Below are 22112 nucleotides of genomic sequence, written 5' to 3'. Positions count from 1 at the left end.
CAGGCACAGGAAGGGCAGAGAAATGAGAAGACAGTGGTAATTGCTAGGTGTCTAGATATGGGGCCACTGCCCTCTAGTGTGTACTTTAAAATTTGCAAAATACCTTTATCCCAGGAAAGCAGAGATCTTTACCCCAAAGACAGTGTAAAACGGAATAAAACCTGCACCCTGGTGAACTATGCAGGAGAATCATTTTAAAAATAATGGAAATTTTTAAGAGAGTGAGATTTGATGGCTCCCTATCATCTTCCTATCTGTACCCACACACTCATATCAGGCCCTAAAAAAATAGATTTATTGTTTTTGGTCCACCAGATTGCCAAAAGGACAGAAGAGGTATTAAAAATATTTGACAAATGGTATGGCACAGACACTGGCATCCAGAACAGATGCCTGCAAGATGCCAGCTGGCAGCAGTGCTGGGGCCCCTGCAGGGCCAGGATTCACCTTTTAGAGGCTGAATCATGGGGAAGCAGGGGCACCTGGGAGAGGGGACCAGGTTCCAGGGCGGCGAGGGCGGGGGCGCGATGGCACAAAAGTGATGCCAGAAAGATGTTACCGGAATCCGGGTTCTTGTTTGGCAGCAGAAGAATGACCTTTGTGAACACACAGGCAGCAAGCAAGCAAAGTCTTTATTATAGGAAAGCAAACAGCTCCCAGGACAGGCTGAGAAGAGGAACAAGAGTCCCCCTCCCCCTCTCTATTGTCCTATAGGGGTTTTGATCCCTTAAAGATGGCCGGGTGCCAATGTGGGGTCCAGAAAGATGTGGTTTTCTCCCATTGGCCTTGCCCAGTTACCTATGTCAGTCCTTGTCCAACAGGGGTGGAAATGTCCCATAAGTCTCATAGTTTCTTTGCCCTTCTCTTCCCGTAAACTGAGTCACAGGGGATTAGGGATTAATGTCCATCTGGGCATCGGTACCCTCCCTATAGTAAACAAGGTCTGTGGGGATGTTACTCCCTGGAGCCCTTAAGCCGCAAATGTTAATCAATGGCCATATCAAAGAATGCATCGAAGCCCATGCTCCTACACTGACCATCTGAGTTAGTATTCTGACCATCTCAAAAGTACACCAAAAACAAACAAACAAACAAACAAACAAAAAACCCAACCAACCAAACGACAAACAAACAAACAAAAAAGTACACCAAGATTTGAACAAATGGGTGTCTATCCTAGAATGTTCTGCCTGAACATTAACTCACAAAAGAGATTAAAGAACCTGAAGAGGGGTAACCCAGTACCACCCAGCAGGGAGAAGGGCAACCTATAGTCCAATAGCAAAGATGCTAAGGACAGAGGCAGGGATCCTTGCCTCCCACCAGCAGCTATTTCTTCTGCCAATGACAGGAGACATGGACTCCAGTGCAGGGCACCGGCCAGATGGTGTCAGTGCTGGGCTGTCAGGACACCTGCCCTCAACCTAGTCTCCCTTCTCCTCCCACTGTCACTTTAAGCAGATCATTTGATGTGGGATAACATACCCCCATTAAATTTTTTTTTATTTTAATTTTTTTTAGGGCCACACCAGCGGCATATGGACGTTCCCAGGCTAGGGGTTGAATTGGAGCTTTAGCTGCAGGCCTACACCGCAGTCACAGCAACATGGGATCCAAGCCACATCTGTGACCTACACCACAGCTCATGGCAACATATGATCTTTAGCCCACTGAGTGAGGCCAGGGATAGAACCCACATCTTGATGGATACTAGTCCTGTTCGTTACCGCTAAGCCACAACGAGAACTTCCTATATATATATATATATATATTTAATCGTGCTTGAGGCATGAGAAAGTTCCCCCGCAAAGGATGGAAACTGTGCTAAGGCAGTGACTTGAGCCACAGCAATGACAATGCCAGATCCTTAAGCACTAGGCCACCAGGGAACTCCTTTTCACTATAATTTTTAATGACATCTTTGAGGCAGCTCCTAGCTCCTAAAAAAGTGCTCAGTAAATACCCTGAAATCTCCTTGAGTCATGACATTTCTTCTGAATTTTTACTTCCCAATTGTACTCCAAATGCATCCACCTGTAAGTAACTCTCAGGATTTGTTTCTGCTAATGAGCTTGGGGAAACACCCCTAACAACCACTACTCTTTGCCGAGCAGCTATTTACATGAGGCACTGTATCAAACAATTTACATGCATTATCCATTTAATTCCTATGACAACCATAGAGGGAGGTATTATTATTATTCCCACTTTCCTTAATGCAGAGGCTAAAAGAGGTTAAGTGATTTGTCCAAAGTCAGACCTAAGAGCAGGATGTGTGTGGCCAAAGTCCACAGCCTCAGCTACTCCCCTCAGTGAAGAAATGTTAGAACCACGAACAACCACGAACAACTGTGAACTTCCCCTGAAGTTAACTTTATCTTTTCATTTATTTACTTATTTAGCAAGACCTAACACCTTGGGTGCTAAAAAGTCCATTCTTTTATGAAATGATAGTAGACAGTGATATGAGGCAGTAGATAGGGTGGCTTTTGCTAGTATCCTTAAGAGTTTTTTTGCATAGAAGTCACTGGGGTTGATTTAAGAAACACATTTTTCTTCAAAGGACTCCTTTTTTTTTTTTTTTTTTCTAGTTCCCAAGAAGAGATGCTTATTTAGAACTAAGAAATTAGGGTTCACCTCTAACTTCCTTCCAGTATAAAGTCTGAACTCAAGCAATCATGACAGCCCTTGTGCTCTTCTTGTCACATTTGAAGTGCATGTTGATGTTTTTCATTTTTATACCATTCTTCCTGATCCAGTTCCACCCTCCCCAGAATGGCTTTTGATTTTCAGCAACATAAAAATCTGGCAAGTGTCAATCTTTTGAAATCTTACCCGTCCATGAAATTGCAATATCTGGGAGCAATTGTTCCTCGTGGTTTGAGCATTTGTTGTGCAGGTGCTGTTTATTCCTGTTGGACATGAAGGCCTCTTCAAGGAGATTGAACTCAAAGCCTCTGGCCAAGACAAAAATTACCAGACCTTATCATGGACCCACCAGTCTCATGGTAATGGTGCCTCCCCTACCTTGAGCGACCTGACTTACTTGTTCCTACCCCCTACCAGGAACGGTATGTGGCCCACTCCTGACCCTGCCCCCATAGGGGCATTACATGCCCCCAATCAACCAGCAAGTATATCATAAGACCCCTCTTTCCCAGCCAATCAGCAGGTCAGCAAGTGTATTTTGAGACCACTCCTCTCTCCCTGGGTTATAAAAACAGCTCGGAATCCACTCTCCCTGATCATCAGAAGTCATCCCACTGCCCTAGCAGCATCTCTTATCTCAATAAACTCTACTTGCTCTTCACTTGGCTATGTTGGAAATTTTCTTTTTCCGTTTTTCTTTTCTTTTTTAGGGCTGCCCTCCCTGCATATGGAGAGTCCCAGGCTAGGATTCTAATTGGAGCTATAGCTGCTGGCCGACGCCATAGCCACAGCAATGTAGGATCTGAGCCTTGTCTGTGACCTACACCACAGCTCATGGCAACGCCAGATCCTTAACCCACTGATCGAGGCCAGGAATCGAACCCGCAACCTCATGGTTCCTAGTTGTATTCATTTCTGCTGCGCCACAATGGGAACTTACCCTTTTTTTTCTTTTTGTATTTTTTAGGGCCACATCTGCAGCATACAGAAGTTCCCAGGCTATGGGTGGAATCAGAGCTGTAGCTGCCGGCCTACGCCACAGCCATAGCAACACAGTATCTGAGCCATGTCTGTGACCTACACCACAGCTTATGGCAACGCCAGATCCTTAACCCACTGATCGAGGCTGGGGATCAAATCTGCATCCTCATGGTTACTAGTTGGGTTCATCACTGAACAATGGGAACTCCCTGGAAAATTCTTTTTCTGATTCGTGGGCATGGACCATGACAATTCCCAAGGTTCAAAAGCTTCTGAAAGGTGGTGTGCTGGTTCTTTGTATGCCTTGTTGATGATAACCTGTTGGTAAGGAGAGTCACATTATCTCTTCACAGTCCGCAAGATGCATGGGAGGAAAAGAAGGATTCCTCTGACCATTATATAAGTTCTTTCATTTATGGCACAGACATGGTGGAAACGGAAGCAAAGCTAAGAACAGTGGAAAGTAACAGTAAGTAAGCTCAGATTCCTCTGACCGAGAACAGAAAATCATTCCACAAAAAAGAAAAAAGAAAAAAAAATACAGAATATAAACCATAGATTCTGCATTTGCAGATTTTATACTATTAATGGCAGTAATAATAATAATAACAACAACCTTTAATACTGAAGATACTCTATCTTCATTTTTTTTTTTTTTTTTTTGCTTTTTTTGTCTGTTGTTGTTGTTGCTATTTCTTGGGCCACTCCCGCGGCATATGGAGGTTCCCAGGCTAGGGGTTGAGTCGGAGCTGTAGCCACCAGCCTACGCCAGAGCCACAGCAACGCGGGATCCGAGCCGCGTCTGCAACCTACACCACAGCTCACGGCAACGCCGGATCGTTAACCCACTGAGCAAGGGCAGGGACCGAACCCGCAACCTCATGGTTCCTAGTCGGATTCATTAACCACTGCGCCACGACGGGAACTCCTATCTTCATTTTCATGAATAAAGATCATTGTCAAATTGTTAGGTCTTCCCAAAAAGAGTATTGTCATTTCAAAACGATGTTAGAACTTCACCTCAAATTTATGACTGCAGAGTATTCTGAGATTAAAAAGTATTTATTAGGACTTCTTAAAAACTCAGTCTTTGTGAAGAATTAGAATATGCCATAATAAATCACACCTGTACAATTGTGGAAATCTCCCAAAACGCCAATAAACATCCGGCAAAATCTCCCTCTCATCCCTTTTTTGGGAGGGGAGGGAGGCAACTTCTGGATGCTTTCATGTCACATAGTTAACAAAAATATGAGCTGAAATGACAGCTTGTATACACATCGTACTCTCCTTCTTACTGACCAAGGACAGAACCCAGGTGACACAGCTTGATGCCACTAGTTCCAAGTCTCCCCGGGATGTGATGCATTTCCTTGGAGATAAAAAATTCACAGGACTCTATTTCTTTCTATTCCCTACAGGAAGTAGCCACTCTCAGGATCATGCGGAGGGATTTTTCTCACAGAAGGGAGGTGAGGTTGATGGGGGTGGGGGAGGTGAGGATAAAAGACAAAGAAGTATGAAAGGATTTTCCATTAAGAGAAATGAGAATGGGAAAGAGTCAGTAAGAAGTTGATCTAAAGGCCTAATCTAAAGGTAGCAACTGGAGGTAGACAGAAATTATCCCTGTAAAAGGGCTTCATTTGTTAACTCCTATCTGCTTTTCTATTTTCACTAGTGGTAAACAAACAAACGAAAGGAAAAAAACAGGACTTTCAGATAAATACAGGGTGACCATTTTTCTTGAGATTTATATAATTCATTCTGGAACCTAGAGGAATAAGCTGATTGACAGTAGATGAAAAAGAATGCTGGAATAAGATCACAGTTAATGCCTTACCAAGGCAAATAAAATGTAGCACTGGAGGTTACCTTTTCTGCTGGAGAAAAATAATTTAGAGCAGTTAAAAACCTTTGATAATTCATCAGCCTTCTGCAAAATAACAATCACACTTAAAGAATCTGGACCCAGGAGTTCCTGTCGTGGGTCAGTGGAAATGAATCCGACTAGGACCCATGAGGATGTGGGTTTGATCCCCGGCCTCACTCAGTGGGTTAAGGATCCAGCGTTGCTATGAGCTGTGGTGTAGGTCGCAGACGCAGCTCAGATCCTGCGTTGCTGTGGCTGTGGTGTAGGCCGGTGGTTATAGCTCAGATTCAACCCCTAGCCTGGGAACTTCCATATGCCGCAAGTGCGGCCCTTAAAAAAACAGAAAACAAAACAAAACAAAACAAAAAAACCCCAAAAAACTGGACCCAAATTAACAGTGTAGGGGAAGGAAAATAATTTTTTTGAATTCTTAACTGAGACCCTATGATAAAAGACAGATTAACAAGAGAAAAGCAAACAAGTTTATTTATACATGTATTTCTCTCATGCGCACCTGAGAGAAAAAGGGGGGGCGGGGAAAAAAGAGTACCTTCCCCAGGATTAAATACGATCTTACTATGGAAAGGGCTGGGGGATGTGGGGCTCTTAGGGTGCAGAGTAAAATATTTTCAGGAAAGATGCCAGGCAGGAGGTGTGATGGTTTCTGACAAAGTCTGTGAGGGTGTGGTGCTTGCTGACTTCTCTTTTCTCCTGGGACAGGAGTCAGTCTTCCCTGGTTGATGACATTCTGGGAAGGGCATCTATGACAACTGAGGTCTCCTGGAGGATCAGTTTTTAGGCAGATTAGGGGGGTTCAGGGAGAGCCTCTCCTTCCATTTGCTGTTAATCAAGTGGCTGCAGCTCAAAATAATCAAAATACCAAAGTGGCATATTTTAGGTTTTTTTTTTTTTTTTTTTTTTTTTTTTTTTTTTTTTTTTTTTTTTTTTTTTTTTTTTTTTTTTGGTACCATGTCCTGAACTCTTACAGTCACATCTGGGTGGTATATTCTACTACCCTTTGTTCATAGACAGTAAGCCAAACAAGGCTACATCTCCTGTAGCATCAATAGCTCATCATATGCACCCCATTGTACAGTGTTCTGATAGGACTTTGAAAGGATAACCAGTGATCTTTCACTTCCAAATTTTTGATAACGCTTTAAGAATTTTCAAACTCCTTGATGACTTATTTTGAAATTTGGCTTCAATCATTTAGAAGGGACCATTTAAGAGTCTCAAATTTTTTCCTATCACTCGATTTTCCAGATCCTCCCTTAGGTACTCTCAAGAGTCCTAACTTTCATTTGTACTGGTCCTAACTTTCTGAAAATCTAAAAGTTAAGACGCATGCCCTAGGCTTAAGGATTTCCTGTCATGGATTCTGAACAACATCCAGAAGAGGGTGCTGGCAGAACCATCAGCCTTGCTTGGATCACAGAGCCAGGACACATCCTCTTGACCAAAAGTTTCAATATGGCAATCCCAAGGTTGGCAAGTACCATAATAATCATAGCATGTTATGTTAGGATCATTAGCATCACATTAATTAATACTACCAAGGGAGAAATGGAAAGTTCCTTGGTTTAAAAGCAACTCAGGGAGTTCCCATCATGGAGCAGTAGAAATGAATCCAACTAGGAACCATGAGTTGCGAGTTCGATCCTGGCACTCAGCGGGTTAAGGATCTGGCACTGACGTGAGCTGTGGTGTAGGTCACAGACTCAGCTCAGATCCTGCATTGCTGTGGTTGTGTTGGAGGCCAGCAGCAGTGGCTCGGATTCAACCCCTAGTCTGGGAACCTCCATATGCCGCCGGGTGCGGCCCAAAAAAGGAAAATAAATAAATAAATAAATAAAAGCAGCTCAGGGATACACTTAAAAAAAAAAAAATTGGTGAAGACCTTTTAAATGAATGAAGAACCAGGGAGACAAATGATGGCTTTATCTTTTAATCAACTTTCTATACTGGTTCAAATATTTTATATCTTGTGCATGACTTCTTTATGGTATAACTGGTCATAATTACCTAATCATCAATGAATTAATATTTTTCTTAAAAAATTAATAAACCTGGGAATGAATACTTAAAAACCAATAGCATGGCTACAAGAATCTATGGAGAAATTGGAATTTTTTTCAGAAGTTTAACAGTGTTGCAGCTAGAAAATAAAACTTTGGGAGTTCCTGCTATAGTGCAGTGGGTGAAGGATCCAGTGTTGCTGCAGCTTTGGTGTGGCTGAAAAAGAAGAAGAAGAAAAAAAAGACAAAACAAAAACCCTTCGTTGTGTTTTGTGCTTTATAAGACTTAAATATGTCACTACTCAGAATCTATAGCATTATAACTTATACCTGGACTCTTTCCTGAAATGCAAATCTGAGAGAAAATTCATCAAAGAACAGACAGTACATCTTTCCCACTGCATCTCTTCTTTACTAAACCAAAAAGTCTCATTTTGTTTTGCTGATGGCTTTAGGAACAGGGTGCAGATTGCAGTGGCAGTTTCTCTGTGGCTCTATGGTGCTAAGTTCACTTAGCTAAGTTGAACTGTGTTTTCTGTATGGTTCTGTCCGGCCAGGAGAGACACTCTGTGTGAAGGCCAGAATGTCAAAGGGAAGAAGCCATTCTTTTTATGCTCTGAAAGTTGTTGCCAATCCACTGCTTCCCTACTTGGTGCATCAGACTTGTAGTAACTCCAATTGCCCAAGGCCCCTGCTGCAGCTTCTCTGAGTCCAGGGCCAGATGTGTGTGTGGTTCCCTGATAATGGCTGCTAGCTCTCCTATGGGCCACCCATAGCATTGAGGTTGGACATGGTTCAGAGACAGAACTGGGTGCTAGGTTGTCCTCCTGGGTGCCAATCTGTGCTCATGCATCTCCATTCGTCCTTGCTGTCCTCTTCATCTCCCTCGTATCTGCTCATTTGACAGACCCAAATTAACTTCAGACTCCACACAGATGCAGCATCAACAGCCTGCATACACTGCTCCATCATACATCCTTTATTCTATATCATGGGGAGCCATTCGTCCTCTCAGATAAAACTCGAAATCGCTACCAGTTCTAGGTCCATCATTTTGTTGCATCTGCATTTTGAACAGTGCATTAAGCCTCGAGGTCATCATAGTCACTTTGTTGGCAGGAGAAAACACGTATTTGGTTGCAGAGGAAAAGAAGGGATGCTTATTAGAAAGGTTAATCTTCTATAGGATGCTCCTAGAAACTGCCCAACATTAAAAGTGCCTTTGCCAGTTATCAATCCATCATCCCTCATCTCCAAATCTGCCTTTCTGTGTCCTGCTTTAGGGTACCGAAGCTGGACATCTCTCCTCTGGCCATAGGGGCCCTGGAGGGACACTGGTGAGAGAAGGGGACTCAGATTCTGTTCTCTTCCCTGCCTGCTCCTGTGGTAGGTGGGGGTCAGTGGCCGAGGACTTCCAGGGGCACTCATCCCCAGGAAGTTTCAGTGGCACTATTGGGGGGACTTCTTGGTGGCTTTTGCTGCCACTCCAGCAGGCTGCTTCCCAGTGATTCCTCTATAGGCACCTTCCTAACTTCTAGCCAGTTGGGCCGACACTCCGGGGGGCTGGCTTCCCGATGCGAACCCTGGTCTGTGGCATCTCAGGGGAATTTTCCTGCCATCCAGTGGAGCCCAGTCACTTCTCTTAATGGGATCTGAATCTCGGCCCTGGGAAAAGGGAGGGCCCTTTTCCCAACATGCTCCTGCTTCAGGTACCCTGACGCAGGTTTAGAGGGAGCGACTGCTCTTTGCATGTGCCATTGCTATATTCATCAGGTTTTCTCTACTCCTCAGCATGTAAGCCCCTGCTACTAGTTAACACATTTTCATGTTAAACTTACCCTGTGTGAATTGCCATGTGCTTTCTGTCTCCTAACTGGCCACTGATAAAATGTCAAAAGCCTTTCAGTAGCTATTTAGTAAAAAGCTCCCAAACCCTAGAATTTAATTTTATTAGTTCAGGATTTTGTTTTACAAGGGACATAAACTATTTTTTTTTATGGCCACACCCACAGCATATGGAAGTTCATGGCCCAGGGATTAAATCACAACTGCAACTGCAAGCTACACTGCATCTGTGGCAATGCCAGATCCTTTACGCCACAGGCAGGGGATCCAACCGGAGCCTCTGCAGCAACCTGAGCCTCGCAGCCACATTCTTAACCCATTGCACCACAGGAGGAACTCCAAACATAAACTAGTTTTCATGTGATTGTGTAAGTGTGCCCAAGTTGCAGCTGAGAGAGGGTCTTTGCTTTCTTTGGCTCCTTAAAAGGGGTATTTCTCAAACTGGGCTCCATGGACCTCAGTGAGCAGGCTCTGAGTTACCTATTGCTATGAAACAAACCTCCCTAAATGCAATGGTTAAAACAGCGATGACATTATTTCTCACATTTTAACAGGGATACTCCAAAGTTACAAATGAGAAATGGTGAAGAGAGAGTAAAGAATAAAGAACCAGGTTTCAAAAGGCATTCTGCCACATGGTCCAAGGTCAGTATCAAGGGTTTATGAGTTTAAACAGCATTTTTATTTATTTATTTATTTATTTATTTTTGTCTTTTTGCCATTTCTTGGGCCGCTCTCGTGGCATTTGGAGGTTCCCAGGCTAGGGGTCAAATCGGAGCTGTAGCCACCGAACCATGCCAGAGCCATAGCAATGCTGGATCCGAGCCGCGTCTGCAACCTACACCACAGCTCATGGCAACGCCAGATCCTTAACCCACTGAGCAAGGGTAGGGACCAAACCCGCAACCTCATCATTCCTAGTCGGATTCGTTAACCACTGCGTCACGACAGGAACTCCTAAACAGCATTTTTAAATTGTGTGTTTTCAATTTAGAGTAAAAACCAAGAACATAATTGCTGTCACAGACTTCAAGTGCCTGGATGTGCATTTGTAATCTGGTTCCTTCCAAGGATCACCATAGGTGAACACGTACAACCTTATTTGTTCATTCGTGGAGTTATTAGCTTTTCCTTTTTTTTTTTTTTTTTTTTTTTTGTCTTTTTGTCTTTTTCTAGGGCAGCATCCACAGCATATGGAGGTTCACAGGCTAGGGTCTAATTGGAGCTGTAGCCGCCGGCCTATGCCAGAGCCACAGCAACACCAGATCCAAGCTGAGTCTGCAACCCACACCACAGCTCACGGTAATGCCAGATCCTTAACCCACTGAGCAAGGCCAGAGATCGAACCTACAACCTCATGGTTCCTAGTCGGATTCGTTAACCACTGAGCCACGACAGGAACTCCATTATTAGCTTTTTTAAAATACGCATTCAATGTATTCCAATGAACCAGTCATTGCCATTGATTCTGTGTTTATCATAAGCTCTTAGAGACATATAACATTGATAAAAGAAATTTTTACATAACAGATAACTCATTCTCAATACATGAGTGAACTTGAGTTTTCTACCTAAAACAGCTTGTTTGTAGCATATCAAACATACACTATACATCTGCTTTATTTATTAAGCAAAAGAGTGCACTGACCAGAAGTAAAGAATGTCTATGTTAAAACTAAAGATGAAATGCCTTCCTTCCTGAATGCCAATGCTGGTTCTCCTACAGTCATAAAAGCTCCTTCCCAGGTGCCAAGGCCAGGCTGAGGTGCTGTGTGTACATGCTGCTCTGTTTTTTGGAAACCTTAAAGAAACGTACCTCTGTCTTGTTTAATGTTTGTTCTTTTTCTTGTCTTTCTGTCTTTTCTAGGGCCACACCCTCAGCACATGGAGGTTCCCGAGCTAGGGGTCTAATCGGAGCTGTAGCCGCTGGCCTATACCACGACACAGCAACTTGGGATCGGAGCTGCATCTGTGAACTATACCACAGCTCACAGCAAGCAATGCCGGATCCTTAACCCACTGAGCGAGGCCAGGGATTGAACCTGCACCTCGTGGTTCCTGGTCAGATTCGTTAACCACTGAGCCGTGATGGGAACTCCTAATGTGTGTTCTGACAAGATATAGAAGCGTATTAAAAACCATGTTTCTCTAGGAAGTTCCTCAGAACTGCTCTGGGCTATAGTCCTCAGTTTAGCCTCTTTCCTATTTCTATTACAGATTGTTTACTGATTTTTTTTTTTTTTTGGTTGTGCCTGTGGCATGCAGAAGTTCCCAGGCCAGAGATCGAACCTGTGCCACTAGTGACAATGTCAGATCCTTAACCTGCTAAGGCACCAGGGAATTTCTGTTTATTGATTATTTTATGTGACAACACATATACAGAAAAGGGCGTAAACTGTAAATGTACAGTTCGTGATTTTTTTTTTTTCTTTTTTGGTCTTTTTAGGGCTGCATCCGAGGCATATGGAGGTTCCCGGCTAGGGGTTGAAGTGGAGCTGTAGCTGCTGGTCTATGTCAGAGCCACTGCATCGCTGGATCCAAGCTGTGTCTGCAAACTACACCACAGTTCACAGCAACACTGGATCCTTGACCCACCAAGGAAGGCCAGGGATCAAACCCGCATTCTCATGGATACTAGCTGGGTTTGTTAACCACTGAGACATGGCAGGAATTCCAGTTCATGATTCTTAATAAAGTGAACACTTTTGCGTGAGCTGGATGCTCAAATTTAAGGGAGGGTTTCCCAAACTGGCCTCTGCAGAGGCCATCACAGGCAGACTCTCATCAGTTTTAAACAATATACAGCTTCCCCAACAATACACAAAGGGAACCTGGCTGTGGGACCAGGGGCTGAGTAGGCTTCTGCCCAGGAGAAAAGGGAGAACAGAACCAAATCCAAGTGGTTACTGCAGTGGTTCAGAATCAAGGAGTCACAAAGAGGTAGGAAAAGCCAACTTCTATAGTTTTCACCAGTAGGTTTGCTGTAGAAAACTGGTGGGCCTCAAGCCTGAATCCTTCCGAGGGAGTGCCACCCAATTTGGATCAGTATATGGCCTTTCCGTCATGGCTCAGTGGTAACGAACCCAGCTAGTATCCATGAGGACGAGGGTTCCATCCCTGGCCTCGCTCAGTGGGCTAAGGATCCAGCATGTAAGCTGTGGTGTAGGTCGAAGATGCAGCTCAGATCTGGCGTTGCTGTGGCTGTGGTGTAGGCCAGGGGCTGCAGCTCTGATTCGACCCCTAGCCTGGGAACTTCAACATGCTGTGGATGCGGCCCTAAAAAAAAAAAAAAAAAAAAAAAAAAAAAAAAAAAAAAAGATAAAAAAATGAACAAATTTTGATCAGTGTGTAACACTGATTCTTGCTATAACCCATACTGCTATGGCACTGTCTGTCTTGAAAAAGCCTGAACTGATAGAACACAAAGAAAGGCCTACTTGGTGCGAGTTATCTGTAAAAGCATAGCCTAAGTCCAGGTCCATGCCAGAGAAAGATGACATATTTCCTGCCGCTTGCCTAGTCTCCTGGGTGCTCAGGAAGGTGAGATTAGGATAGTTAAAAGTTCAACGCAAACTGAGCAAGAATGTCCTGAAGGGTATCTGAGCAATAAACAGTGCAATAACTATGGATGCTTTTATAGCTTTTATGAGATATAATAACACTCTAGCAGAAAATGTTTAAATTTTTTAAAATTTTATAATAATTTAAGATTTACAGAAAAGTTGCAAAGATGGGACCAAGTGTTCTCCTATACTCCACACCCAGTTTCCCCTATTATGAAAATCTTACATTATTATGATATAGTGTCACAATTAGTAAAATCAATACTGATACATTATTAACTAAAATCGATAATTTATCCAGGTTTCTTTAGTTTTCACCTCATGTCCCATCCAGGGTCCAACAATACATTTAGTTGTTATAAATGTAAGGCTCCCCTTAGCTGTGACAGTTGCTCTTTCTCAGGCTTTCCTTACTTTTGATATCCTTGACAATTCCAAGCAGTACCAAGCAAGTATTTCATGGGATGTGTAATAATTGGGATTTGTCTGATGACTGTATTTTATTTATTGCTGGTATATTTAGGATTGTTAGTGCCTGTAAACATGTCACCAAAAATACCAGAATTAGAAAATATACCTCGGAGTTCCCTTTGTGGCGCAGCAGAAACGAATCCAACTAGTATTCGTGAGGATGAATTCATGTGGGTTTGATCCCTGGCTTTCCTCAATGAGTCAGCGATCCAGTGCTGCTGTGAGCTGTGGTGTAGGTCACAGACGTGGCTCGATTCCCATTCCTGTGGCTGTGGTGTAGGCTGGCAGCTGTAGCTCTAATTCACCCCGAGCCTGGGAACTTCCATGTGCGACAGGCATAGCCTTAAAAGAAAAAAAAAAAAAAAAAAAGAAAATATACCTCAAACACAGAGTCTGAAAACCACCGGTCTACCTCAAAATGGATTGAAAATATGCATAAATGAAGTTGTCAAGAGGCTCACACCACCTTCGGTTTCAAACTTCAGCTTCAAAAAGCAAGGTAGGTTTCTGGACCTTTCACACAGTGTGGTTAGACAGCAATCTCAATTTATAAACTACCTGCATGTCACCCCAAAATGCTCAGGCTGTTAGCCACACACTCTCATCCCCCAGTTCCAACTTAAAAGGGAATATTATAGCTTGTCACCCAAAGGCCATCATGGAAATGATTTATCCTGAGTAAAGGGAAGTTTAACTTAAAGCAATGGAATTCTAGGTGGTTCCATAGTTTCAACAGATTTTTTTTTTTTTTCTTTTTTGGCTGCTCTGTGGCATATGGAGTTCCCAGGTTAAGGATCAGATCTGAGCCACAGCTGCAGCAATGTCCGAGTCCCCAACCCACTACGCCAGTGGGGGATCAAACCCGAGTCCCAGCGCTCCAGAGACACCGCCGATCCCATTGTGCCACGGTGGGAACTCCCAGAATATGTTCTTAAAGTACAAGCAGAAACAATTACCAAGCTTTCAATGACATATTTTCCTCTTTGTTTTCCAAATGAGTCAAGTCCAAGTTAGGGAACACAAAGGAAGGATGATAACTGATTAATGTGCAGCGTCTGGTGTCAGAAAAGCATTCTAGTTACGGTGAAGCCACTGGAGATATTCTAGTAATCAAATCGGGATAAGGTACAGACTTAAAACAGTTTTTAGGAGACAACTCTTCTCTGAATAATGGCAGTGACGTTGCCAATCATAAATATTTGGAACGCTCAACATCATTGGCGATGTTGGCAACGGCACAACGTGTAGATTAATAAAAAAGACAATATCCGATACGTCCCCTGGAGCGCAGCATTTAAATATTTGCCTTGGAATACACACCATCCTAGAGATGTGTTCCATGAACCGGAAAGTACTTACCGTGTTGGCCAGCTCCAGATAGCTGCCTCCTACAGAGCTGCCAAAACGCGGGGACTGTGCAAGCAGCTTGTGGAGAGCGGCAGCCTGCTGGTGCCAAGAGCTCCCCCCATACTCCAGAAGCTTCTGTAGGGCTGACTGAGTCTGTAAGTCCGGGCTCTGGAGGTCCCTGGCACCGGAGTCGTATTCCCAGCTCTCCCTGGCTGCTGATACAGCACCTAGATCCAGGAGAGGGAGAGAAGGGGAAAAAAAAAAGATGTTTCCTTCATTAGCCTGTGGGTGGCCAACAGGCAATGATTTGGAACTTCCTAACTCTTCCGCCTGCCAGCCCCTCAGAACACATGTGGTGCCCAGGCTGCAGGCTAAGCACTTTCCCTTTCAAAGTGACACATGGGGAGCCTGGAGATAAAAGCAGTTCTAGGCAGAGTATTCAGAAATAACCATCCAATGAATATGTGCCCCCCAAACAGAAACGTTTAGCAAAAAGCACCGAAGAGCCAAGAAAAGAGAATCCAGATCAGAGCTACAGCTGTCTGTGATTTACACAGTGTTACTGCATGATTAGCCTTCTTACTGTCATCCTTTTTCCCAGCCGAGGAGGAAGGAAGCAAGTGAGAAGACACAAAGTTAGATATGGCCCTTCATCGTAATTTTCTGGTGTCGGAGTTCTTGTCATGGCACAGCAGAAACAAATCCCACTAGGAACCATGAGGTTGCAGGTTCGATCCCTGGCCTTGCTCAGTGGGATAAGGACCTGGCGTTGCCGTGAGCTGTGGTGTAGGTTGCAGATGAGGCTAGGCTCCTGCGTTGCTGTGGCTGTGGTATAGGCTGGCAGCTGTAGCTCCATTGGACCCCTAGCCTGAGAATCTCTATATGCTGTGGGTGTGGCCCTAAAAAGAAATTTTTTTTTCTAGTGTCCACGTATTCTTATCTGGAAGAAGGTGCAGGAAGCGGGGCTGTATTTGCCAGTTAGGTGTAGCCATGCAGTTGAACTCTGAGCAACAGAACGTGAGCAGGAGTGATACACAGAGCTTCAGAGCCTGGCTTATAAAAGCCCTGGGGTATGCTTCCTCATGCCCTTTGCCTCTAGCCTGCTTCAGATGAGCCTTGGAAGCTGCACGGTACAGATGGCAAAGCCGTGTGATGGAAGATGGAAGATGCCTGGATCCGTGAACCTCCTGCAGGTGGGCTGGCTGCTGTGCCCAGGTACCATTTTGACGTTACGAGATCAGGAAAGGGAAACTTCTTTTGTGTTTGATTCACCATCTATCTTTGGTGTGGGTTTGTAAGAACTGCTAGGATTACCATAACTGTCACAGCAGATCAGAACCTAATAAAAGATGCTAACCATTATAATGCCATGGGAAAGTACAATGAAAAAGTAGACCTAGAGAAGGGGCATCAAACCCGACTGTCCTGGAGAGGGATGGGGGGGCTTAGGGAAAGCTTACCCGAGGAGAAAGCCTGATGCTTCAGTCAATACCTTTGCTAGAAAAGTGAGATGAGGGTAAAGCTCAAGTCCTTTCTGGATGCAGTGGGTCAGTGGATAATGGGTCACATGGCTCTGTCTTAGCTGCAAGGGAGGCTGGGAAATTTGTTTTCTTGCTTCTACTTTTGGGAGGTAGGATTTGTAAAGTGAGACCTTACCTAAACATAGGAAGAGTATTCAAAAGGCTTGGGCACCAGAAAACATGACAAAGGGCTACACACAGGCACCATGCTAGGTACTGGGGGTATAGCTGTGGCATAGGCTGGCAGCTGTGCTCCAATTGGAGCCCTAGCCTGGGAACCTCCACATGCTGCCTGTGGGGCCTGAGGTGGGGGTGTGGAAATCACAATAAATGACACACTCTTAAACTTTTTCTTTATGCGAACAGAGAGATTCATTTTCAAATAATAAAACACGACAGTTCTAGGATAAGACAGCCCAAGGAAGTCTCATTTGAATTTATTATGCTGTATTAACAGACCGAAACTCAGTTTCCAGCAGAGTCATATAATCAGGTTAGTCAAGCTCCATGTTAATCACAAGATCAAAAGGCCCTCACACTATTAGCATAATGATTTCTGCTGAAGTGTTGCTGAGATCTCAGATCCTTTGCTAAGGAACCAGGCAATTATATTAGCAAACACATACAATGGACCCCAAAAAGGAAAGTACATTTTAAAAATACAGTGGACTATCCCTATTACTGTCTTATTTTTAAAATTTGTTTCACTTAAAAAGTAAAGTATAGTGAAACAATGAAACATTGGGAAGAGTAGAAGCTGTATTTTTCTTTCTTTTTAAATTTTTGTATTATAGTTGATTAACAGTGTTTTGCCAATTTAAGCCATATAGCAAAGTGACCCAATTATACATATATACATTCCTTTTCCTATATTATCTTCCATCATTGCCTATCCCAAGAGACTGGATATAGTTCCCTGTGCTCTACATAGGACCTCATTGCTTATCCATTCTAAATGTAATAGTTTGCATCTACTAACCCCAAACTCCCAGTCCATACAATTCCCTCCCCCTCAGCAACCACAAGTTGTTCTCCATGTCTGAGTCTCTTTCTGTTTTGTAGACAAGTTCATTTGTGCCATATTTTATTTTATTTATTTATTTATTTATTTTTGTCTTTTTGCTATTTCTTTGGGCCGCACCCGCGGCATATGGAGGTTCCCAGGCTAGGGGTCGAATCGGAGCTGTAGCCACTGGCCTACGCCAGAGCCACAGCAACGCCGGATCGTTAATCCACTGAGCAAGGGCAGGGCTCGAACCTGCAACCTCATGGTTCCTAGTCGGATTCGTTAACCACTGCACCACGACGGGAACTCCCTGTGCCATATTTTAGATCCACATATAAATGATATATGGTATTTGTCTTTCTCTGACTTATTTCACTTAATGAGAATCTCTTGCATCCATGTTGCTGTGAAAGGCATGACTTCCTTCTTTTTTATGGTTGAATAGTATTCCATTGTATATATGTACCACATCTTCTTAGTCCACTCATCTGTCAGTGGACATTTAGGTTGTTTCCATGTCTTGGCTATCTTGAATAGTGCTGCTATGAACAAACAGGTGTACCTACTTGTTGAGTTGTAGTTTTGTCTGGATATATGCCCAGGAGTGAGATTGCTGGATCATATGCTAGTTCTAAATTTAGTTTTCTGAGGAACCTCCATACTGGTTTCAATAGTGATTGTACCAATTTACAATTTACATTCCTACCAGTGGTATAGGAGGGTTCCCTTTTCTTCACACCCTCTCAGCATTTGTTATTTGTAAAGATTAATGATGGTCATTCTGACCAGCATGAGGTGGCACCTCACTGTAGTTTTGGTTTGCATTTCTCTAATAATTAGTGATGTTGAACATCTTTTCATGTGCCTATGGCCATCCATATATATTTCTGGAGAAATGTCTATTTGGTTCTTCTGCCCATTTTTCGATTGGGTTGTTTTGTTGTTGAGATGTATGAGTTGTTTGTATATTTTGGAGATTAAGTCAAGTGGCATCGTTTGTAGCTATCTTCTCCCATTCTGCAGGCTGTATTTTTTTTTTTTTTTTTTTTAATGTTTAAAAGCTTGTAAGAGTGATTAGGTCCCATTCATTTTGTTTTGGGGATTTTTTTTTTGTCTTTTTTTTTAGGGCCACACCCACAGAATAGGGAAGTTCCCAGGCTAGGAGTGAATTGGAGCTATAGCTGCTAGCCTACACCACAGCCATGGCAAAGGACAGATCCGAGCCACATCTGTGACCTACACTGAAGCTTACAGCAACCACTAAGTGGGGCCAGGGATCAAACCCGCATCTTCATGGAAATTAGTTGGATTCTTAACTTGCTGAGCCATAGCAGGAATTCCCTCTGATGTCCCTTCTTTTAAGGACATTAATCCCAAGGGCCCCATCACCATGACTTCATCTAATTCTAATTCTGTTCAGCTCCCAAAGGCCCCATCTCCAATCACCACCACATGGGGGGCTGCGGCTTCAACATATGAATTTGGGGGGGACACAAACATTCAATCCACAGTAACCACTGAGCAGCTGCTCTCCAGGCCCATAAGGAAAGTGACTATTTGTTATTCCTTTAAGTCCCAAAGGCCAGAGGTCTCTGCACACACAGAACCAAAGGAGGCCATAATATCTGCCATCATAATGCTATAGGGTGCTCTAAAGTAAGAGGTAAGATGTATTCTTTTTAAAAACTAAATTTAGCATTTAAAGACAACAGAGTACAAGATTCCAAATGTTTCTCATATCAGAAAAGTACAGAAACAAGTGGCAATTTGACATGTTTATAAAATACATCACTGGGAAAACCCTGCTTTCAGAGACGATGCTGGAACAGAAAATCTGCCCAAGACTGAGATCTTTGCTCTGCTGGGTACTTGGCAGCTACATGCTAGTGCTTTAATCCCATTTTCAAAGTGCCACCCAGGTTTGGTTCCAAAGCCTGCAATTACTGTGCTTATTCACCAAAGGCACTATGCCACCTTCCCATGGGCCAAGCCCCTGTGAAAATAAGGCAAACCAACAGCTGAAACACCTGAGATTTACCTGTCAGATGCAGCAATCATGATAGCTGAGATTTATTCGAAGCCAGGCACTCTTCAGAGAACCTTACTAGTGTTATCTCATTTAGATCTATGTCTAAATATTCGTCTATGAATACTAATTCATTTTTCCATTTTTAGAAAAATACATTTTTAATCTTTCAGTTTCATTTTGGGGACCTGCTCATTTGCACAGAAGAGTGGTTAAGTGTTGGTGTGTTTTGTCTTGTCTTTTTTTTTTCAGGGCCACATGCACAGCATATGGATGTTCCCAGGCTAGGGGTCTAATCAGAGCTACAGCTGCCGGCCTTCACCACAGCCACAGCAGTGCCAGATCTGAGCTGTCTGCAACCTACTACCACAGCTCACGACAACACCAGATCCTTAACCCACTGAGCGAGGCCAGGGATCAAACCTGAAACCTCATGGTTCCTAGTTGGATTCATTTCTGCTGCACCACGATGGGAACTCCCGAGTTGGTGTTTTGTAGTCAGATTCTTTGATGACAAATCAAAAGTCACCATGACCAGCTATGTGACTGCAAGCAAATTGTTTAACTTAAGCTTCAGTTTTCTCATTTTTTAAAAAAATTTTTTTGGCTATGCCCATGTCATGCAGAAGTTTTTGGGCCAGGGATTGATCCTATGCCACAGCAGTGACAACACCAGATCCTTAACCCACTGAGATACAAGGGAACTCCCCAGTTTTCCCACCTTTAAAGTGGGGATAATAACATGTATTTCATAGAGGTGCTGTGAAAGTTAAATATGATTAAAATATGAAGAACATATTAGACAATCCCTGGGATATGATAAACTTTCAACAAACATGAGCAATTATCTGGTCACGCCTCATAATTTCAGTTATTTAGAAGGCCATTTTGGACAATTTAATAAGGACTAAATATATGAGAGAAAGCTATACCCTTCCAGGTTCTGAAAGTGCCTTTTAAATTGACTAATTCTTTTCTTTGGGGGGGGGCATACCGATGACATGCAAAAGTTCCTGGGCTAGGGACTGAACCTATGCCACAGCAGTGATAATACCAAATCCTTAATCTGCAAGGCCACCAGGGAACTCCTAAAGTGATTAATTCTTTTTTTTTCTTTTCTTTTTTTTTTTTGTCTTGTCTTTTTGCCTTTTCTAGGGCTGCTCCTGTAGCATGTGTATGTTCCCAGGCTAGGGGTCGAATCGGAGCTGTAGCCACCAGCCTACGCCAGAGCACAGCAACGTGGGATCTGAGCCGAGTCTGCAACCTACACCACAGCTCACAGCAACGCTGGATCCTTAACCCACTGAGCAAGGGCAGGGATCGACCCCGCAACCTCATGTTTCCTAGTCGGATTCGTTAACCACTGCGCCACGACGGGAACTCCAAGTGACTAATTCTTTAAAAACAAATTGTTGGCACCTAACCAGTAGCTAAAATTTCATCAAGAGTTTTACCTGATGCGTAAGTGTGAAAGATAATGAAAACAGAGAATTAGGTCAGAACCAAAGTTATGTCTGAGTATGGAATATTCCATTAATAAGTCACAGTCTTTGATTATTGGGTTTGATAGACTTTGCTTCCCTATCCTATTTGGCCAGCTCTTATGTGCAGGGGAAACCTGCACAGCCAGGCAGCAGCAGCAGCAGGGGTGGCAGCAGCTTGGAGGCAAGGTAGGTGTGATTTAGTCATCAGACTCTGGCCACCCCGGCCACCCCTCTGGTTTCTACCTTCAGCTCTTTCTTTTCCATCTTTCATCTGCATGACAGGAGCCTCTCATCATATGACAGGCAGGTGATAATGCACAGTGTTTGCGGGATCCCGAGCCTGTATTAATAGAACTTTGTGTATTGCTTGTATTTAGTGGTCATTAATCTTTCGTTTCTGTGGATTGTTTAGAGAACATTGCCTAATATATTCCCCTCAGTGGCAAGAGAGAAAACACTCCTTTCAAAACACCAGAAGCAGCTACCTTTCTGAATTGAGACCTATCACACTAATAGAAAGAAGTCTGGGGGAATTTGAACAAATTGGCTGCCAGGTGTCAGCTTTCCCTGCCGTAGCACATTTAACCCTTTCCAGATAATACTGACATTAACAGAAGCCCCAGTCCAACCTTCAGTCCGAAGCAGAATCACTGTATGAGTCTTTGGTCATTTATTAATGTCAATTCTTCGTACAAAATTCAGGAGCTCAATTTCCAAGAGGGCCTCCAACTTCCTCCAGGACAAATTACATTGCAAACACAGGCCAACTGTCTTAAACTCTGTGTCTGCAGCCACCAGGAAAACTGGCTGGGAAAGGATAGATAAAAGAGCCTATGTATCCTTCTCTTGGGAAAAAACAAACACCAAAAAGCAATTCACAGCACGTGTCCTACTAAGGGGAGGTAAAAAATATTATATTACCTCCCCTTAGTGGTAAAATCAGTTCTTTGGCCTTTGGCAATCTTTTGGAAGTGAGTCTCTTAGTGTCCTATTTTGAATACATGTCACATGTGTCACATCTGGGGACAATGCACTGAATTTTCAAAGACACATTGGGAATAGAGTAGAAGATGTATTTTTCTTTTTTATTTATTTTATTTTTTTGTCTTTTTTTCCTTTTCTAGGGCCGCTTCCCATGGCATATGGAGGTTCCCAGGCTAGGGGTCTAATTGGAGCTGTAAACACCGGCCTACGCTAGAGCCACAGCAACGTGGGATCCAAGCCACAGCTCACGGCAACACCGGATCCTTAACCCACTGAGTGAGGCCAGGGATCAAACCCACAACCTCATGGTTCCTAGTCGGATTTTTTTTTTTGTCTTTTGTCTTTTTT

At 43.4% G+C, this 22112-nt stretch overlaps 1 protein-coding gene across 1 annotated transcript in view; it reads right to left on the bottom strand.

Moving 5' to 3' along the window:
- The window catches only part of MCC (mutated in colorectal cancers), a 462268-nt gene that overhangs the window by 338668 nt on the left and 101488 nt on the right, over positions 1–22112 (bottom strand). Inside the window, exon 3 of the mRNA XM_021084624.1 lies at positions 14757–14971. Within this exon, the coding sequence (XP_020940283.1) occupies positions 14757–14971 (215 nt within the window). The remainder of the gene's footprint in view (positions 1–14756; positions 14972–22112) is intronic.

The sequence above is a fragment of the Sus scrofa genome, chromosome 2 (genome assembly GCF_000003025.6).
Source record: "Sus scrofa isolate TJ Tabasco breed Duroc chromosome 2, Sscrofa11.1, whole genome shotgun sequence".
In the NCBI taxonomy this organism is placed as follows: domain Eukaryota; kingdom Metazoa; phylum Chordata; class Mammalia; order Artiodactyla; family Suidae; genus Sus; species Sus scrofa.
The sequence above is the reverse complement of the archived record's forward strand: the minus strand, read 5'-3'. Positions and strand labels throughout refer to the sequence as shown.